The 5,843-nt window shown below is 42.5% G+C and overlaps 1 protein-coding gene across 1 annotated transcript in view; it reads right to left on the minus strand.

Moving 5' to 3' along the window:
- Nucleotides 1–3,334, minus strand: part of LOC112064829 (histone-lysine N-methyltransferase SETD1A-like) — a 7,585-nt gene extending 4,251 nt beyond the window's left edge. Inside the window, exon 1 of the mRNA XM_028498037.2 lies at nucleotides 3,293–3,334. Within this exon, the coding sequence (XP_028353838.1) occupies nucleotides 3,293–3,334 (42 nt within the window). The remainder of the gene's footprint in view (nucleotides 1–3,292) is intronic.
- Between the last annotated feature and the right edge of the window lie 2,509 nt (nucleotides 3,335–5,843).

Here is a 5,843-nt window from a genome sequence, read left to right on the forward strand (position 1 = left end):
TCTGAGGGATTTGAGGGCAGGATCCTGACAGTGTCTGCTACACTCCCCAAATAGAATGTAAGGTCCATGAGGGCAGGAGCTTCATGTGTTTTGCTTATTTCTAGATCTTCGAGGCCTGGCACATAATAGTTGCTTAATACATAGTATTTTGATGACTAAATGAATGAGTGAAGAATTCATGGATTCAATTGCAAGGGTCTAGCAAGAGACTAAGCAGGGGCTTCCCTGGTGGCGCAGTGGTTGACAGTCCGCCTGCCGATGCAGGGGACACGGGTTCGTGCCCCAGTCCGGGAGGATCCCGCATGCCTCGGAGCGTCTGGGCCCGTGAACCACGGCGGCTGAGCCTGCGCGTCCGGAGCCTGTGCTCCGCAGCGGGAGAGCCCACAGGGGGGAGAGGCCCTCGTACCGCAAAAAAAAAAAAAAAAAAAAAAAAAAAAAAAATAGAGACTAAGCAAACTACAGTAGTAGATAACTGTGGAAGCTAAACGCTTCAGGTAAACGAGCCTCATTTTGTATGGAAAAGGGAAAGTGATAGTAGTTAAGAGAAACTTGAGAACAATTCAGTTTAGCAAAATCATGGAATTCAAATGAAATGACACGAAATCACTGGGTCCTTAATAATGCCACCGAGCAGCTGGATACTCAGCTTTGGAGACCCCCTCTGGTTTTGTTCTGTGATATGATACATTGACTATTGCTTGAGTTGGGATCTCTATTAATTTGTAGCCCAAAGCATCCCAACAGATATAAACTCTGTTGTAAAAACTTGGTATATAATTACATGACTTTTATGTGCCTCAGTTTCTTCATCTGCAAGATGGGGATAATAATATCTTCGTAGTATTTCTATGAAGATTAGATGAGTTAACACATGCAGAGCACTTAGAGCTGTGCCTGGCACAGGGCAAATGCTCATACAATGTCAATTGTTGTTAGTGTTTTATTATTATTACTTTAAGATATAATATGTTATTATACTGTGCATTAACTATTTGTTCTAAGTTCTTACAATATTCAATTTTCAAAATTAGGCATTTTTAGTTGTATTTTTGATATTTTCTATTTTTCACCTTAATGTAGCATGATCAGAGAATATGGCATGTATAATTTCTGCCTTTGTTTTTTTTTTTGCCATGCCTCGAGGCTTGTGGGATTTTAGTTCCCCAACCAGGGATTGAACCCAGGCCATGGCGGTGAAAGCACCAAGTCCTAACCACTGACTGGACCACCAGGGAATTCCCCATTTCTGCCCTCATGTGGCATAAAATTGGAATGGTTTTCGCAAAATGTACTTTAGTGCTTAAAAAACTATATCCTATTTCTGAAAGTTAATCTTCCACATATATCTATTAATGCTACTTTATCAGTTGTTTTGTTCAGATCCATCACTTAAATCCTATATCTAGAACTGAATCTGAATTTGTTCCCCATTTCTACTTTCTGATGTTTCCAAGATCCACCTCTCCCTCCTGTGTTCTAACTGGACATGATTCCAGACTTTTCTCAAATTCCAGTTTGTTTCTAGACTCAGTGCTTTACCTCTGAGACCTTTCTACTCTCTACCCTCAAAATAACCTTCATTATAAAGATTCTGGAAAAAGACACCCAGTCCATGGCTTTTCTATCCCCACTGATGGGCCCCCTTTTAAACCCCACTTCCTCTTGCTCTGTCTGTGAGCAGGAAGTGTCTGAAACCAGATGTTCCTCTTTTCTGGACACTGTCAAATCCAGCCTCCTTCCCTCCCCTGACCATGGCCTTGACACTCAGCTGTTGGCCACATGGTTGCTCCAGTTTTCTGTTGCAATGGTTCTTACACTTTTCTATCAGCAGAGTAATTTTTTGAGAGTAAAAACCTCTATGGAACCACCTACTATAGCTTACCTAGGCTTCGTTGGCATATTTATGACCAGGAAAAGGAGTTTTTCAATGTGAACTAAGGAGCTGGGAGCGAGACCCGTCCTGCAATAATGTCTTTGGTTCGTCTCTCCACTATTTCCTTCTTTGCTCCCCAGACCAGTGGAAGTCATTTTTTGTCTTGCCCAGAGCTGAACTTTCCGTTACTTATTTATTCAATTGGTATTTGCTAAGCTCCTTTAACATGGCATGTACCATGCTCAGTCCTGGGAATATAAATTTGGGTAATTCAAAATCGTTGCCTTCACAGACTCACAGATATAGAGAACAAACTAGTGGTTACCAGTGGGGAGAAGGGGGAGGGACGATATAAGGGTAGGGGAGTGGGAGGTACAAACTATTGGGTGTAAGATAGGCTCTCAGGATGAATTGTACAACACAGGGAGTATAGCCAGCATTTTGTAGTGACTGTAAATGGAGTGTAACCTTTAAAGATTGTATAAAAAATAAAAATTTAAAAACTGCCTTCAATAAACAATAGTGGAAAAAATAACCTCTTAAACACTTAATGAGATCCCAATGTGAGGACTCTTAATAGAGCTGTATGGAAGACAGCCTGGGTCTGAGTAGGAAAATCAAAGCAGGCAGGAGTTTCTAAGGATGACAAAGAGAAGCAGAAGAAAGGCATTCTAGACATGTTCCATGGCAGGTTGAACTAGTTCTCTAAAGCTTCATAAGAAATGACCCCAGGTTTAGTGGCTTAAAATAACAATAATCATTGTTGGTGGAAATGCAAAATGGTACAGTCATTTCGTAAGACAGTTAGGCAATTTCTTACAAAACTAAACATACTCTTACTGCATTAATCCAGCAACCATGCACCTTGGTGTTCACCCAAAGGACCTGAAAACTTACGTCCACACAAAACCCTGCACATGGATATTTACAGCAGTTTTATTCATAATTGCCAAAACTTGGAAGCAACCAAAATATTTTTCAGGAGGTGAATGGATAAATAAACTGTGGTACCTCCAGACAACGGAATGTTATTCAGCACGAGCAAGAAATGAGCTATCAAACCATGAAAAGACATGAAGAAACCTTAAATTCATATTATTCAGTGAAAGAAGCCAGTCTGAAAAGGCTGCATACTGTATCATTCCAACTATATGACATTCTGGAAAAGGTAAAACTATGGAGACAGTAAAAATGTCACTGGTGGAGGATGTCGATGATTGGGGAGGCTATGCATATATGGGGGTAGGAGGTATATGGGAAATCTTCATACCTTCCCCTCAATAGTTCTTTTCCACCAGGGTCTCTCTACAGGGTAGCTTGAGTGTCCTCACAGCATGGTGGGTGGCTTCCTCCAGCCTCCAGAGAGAGAACCATCCAAGGGAGCAAGACAGAAGCTGAAATGCCTTGGGAGCCACACACCTTCACTTCTGCTCTATTCTCTTGGTCACACAGGTCAGCCATGATTCAGCGTGGAAGGGGGGCTACACAAGGGTATGAATACTAGAATAGGAAGATTGTTAGGGGCCATCTTGGATGTCGGCTACCATACAGGGCACGCTAAGTGTAACTGATATATTGTGCTTGGGCTATAAATGATTAGAAATGAATCAAAGGTATTTATGGACTAAATTGTCAGGGCCTAATGAGTTTGACTTTTAACTGTTGGTGATAAGAAATTATTGAAAGGTTTTTAAGAAGGCACCTAGAAGTTTGAACTCTCTCTTCTTATCCATATTATATGGCAAGAGCTTTCCAATATGTCCAAATAAACCCCCTGATGTTCTCTGCTTTTTCTTTGGGCTGTTTGATACCTCATGTAGATTTACACACACTCTGTCTTTCAGTTTTGTGTTGGACTGCCTTTTAGAAACTGTCTGTGTCATATATCTACTTGGATATTCTTCCACTTTGTAAAACGAAATCTCTGAATCAGTTGGGAGACTTTGGGTTGCAAATGAAAAATTCAACTCAAAATGACTTAAGCAATGAAAAGAATTCACTGACTCATACAGCTGGAAAGTCCAGAGGTAGAGAGGATTTCAGCTGTGGTTTGATCCAGAGTTTCACATTTTCCAGAGGGATCTGGCTCTATTTCTGTGATGTGTTGGTCCATCCTCAGGAGGACTTTCTCCACAATAGCAAAAATGGCTCCAGTGAGTCCAAGTTTTATATTACACTGGAAAGAGCAAAAGCATCTTTTTCCTCAGATCCACTTTGATTGGTCTGGTTTACATCACATGCCCATACTTAAACCCATCACTGAAGTCAAGGGTCTGGAATACACAAATTGGCTTAGTTTAGTGCACATGCTCCACCCTCAGAGCTGGGGGTGAAGTCAGTTTTCCCCAAATGACATAGTCCTTCAAATGGGAATTGAAAGTTGCTGAGAAGAGGGAAATTGGACGCAGGGAGGAAACCGCAAGTGTTCAACACAAAATCAAAATTGTGATGTTGTTCATCTAAACAACAGTCACTGAGCCCCAGTCAAAGATAATATTGGGCCCTGGGATAGAGCCATGAATTTGACACAATCCCAGCTCTCAAGTGAAGCAGAGTCTATTATTCCCTGAGAACATAAACTCTCTGAGGGTGGAGATTTTCTTCCTTTCTTGTTCACATGTATATCTTTAGAGCCCAGAGCAGCACGTGGCACATAATAGGCATTCAGTAAATATCTGTTGAATGAATAGTCTGGGGGAAAGATAGATGTATATGTAATTCACCATACAATATAAGGTCCATTTCTGGCTCTAGGGACTTCGAGAGGATGGGGCTGTGATCTACCGTCTTACTCTTCCTGCTTTCCTGTTCCCTCTTCTGACTGTAGCTCCTCCAGGGTGAGAGACTGGGAGGAAAGAATTGGAGAGAGAACAGAGGGCTCCTCATGTGCCTGGCTGCCTGTCGGCTGTCGGAGGTGCCCCTAATCTCACTCGTGTGCGGCTGGGTCCATCTCCTGCTCATGGTCCTCAGGATCTGAGGTTCAAGGTGTTCCTGGGGGTGATATCTAGCTTTACCATGGCCCCCTTCTCTGCTGAGGAGCCCCTTGGAGGGGGTAATGCCCGCCTTCCTTGGCCTCTCCAGGCCTACCCATTCTCTAACCCTCGTTCCTTCATTTAGAACCACTAAGTCCCCGTTTCTCCCTGTTTCTTGATCTTATTTAAGCCACACAAAACTTTTCTGGAGGAAAGCTCTTATACATGCAGCCTTTCTTTGAACCCCAAGGCCTGTAAAGCCCTGAATATGGAGGCCCTGAAGCTGGATGTGACAATAATGATACAGCATCAGATCAAGGATCAAGGTTACTTTGTCAAACTGGAGACGTTTCATCAGAGGATGTTTAGTGTCACGGCAATGATAATGTGGCAGAGAGAGCTAGTTGTCTCCTAGTATCTGTCTTCCTCTTTTTTCTTTACTAATTCAACTCCAAATTTTAGCCAGGCACATGGCTACTTAGAATAAAGACTATGTTTCCCAGGCTTCTTTGCCGCTGTGTGTGGCCATGTGACTAAGTTCTGGCCAATGAGATGGGAGTGGAAATGATATGTGTAACTTTTGGGTCACACTCTTAAAGGAAAGAGTCACATCCACATTCTTTATTTTTCCTGCCACCTGGAGGGTGGACATGGCGGTGGGCCATCTTTGATGGGCTGGATGAGAACAGTACCTTGGGATGACAGAGCAACTTGCTAGAAGGAGTCGGGCTTTCCAACAGTGTGGAGCCTCTCTACCTCCCTGGACTGTCAGCAAGACAGTCTGGCTTAAGCCTCTAAGATTTTGGGTCCTATGACAGCAGTTGAACCTCACCCTCGACTAACACAAATTACCATTTCTTGGGCACATCCTATATGCCAGCCACTGTGCTAAGCTTTTCCACATACATTATTTAATTTAATCCTTACAAGTTTATGATTGTTGTTAAGTAGTGCATCAGTTAGGGCATTCTGGGCAAAAATAACAGAAACAGACTCTA

The sequence above is a fragment of the Physeter macrocephalus genome, chromosome 14 (genome assembly GCF_002837175.3).
Source record: "Physeter macrocephalus isolate SW-GA chromosome 14, ASM283717v5, whole genome shotgun sequence".
In the NCBI taxonomy this organism is placed as follows: domain Eukaryota; kingdom Metazoa; phylum Chordata; class Mammalia; order Artiodactyla; family Physeteridae; genus Physeter; species Physeter macrocephalus.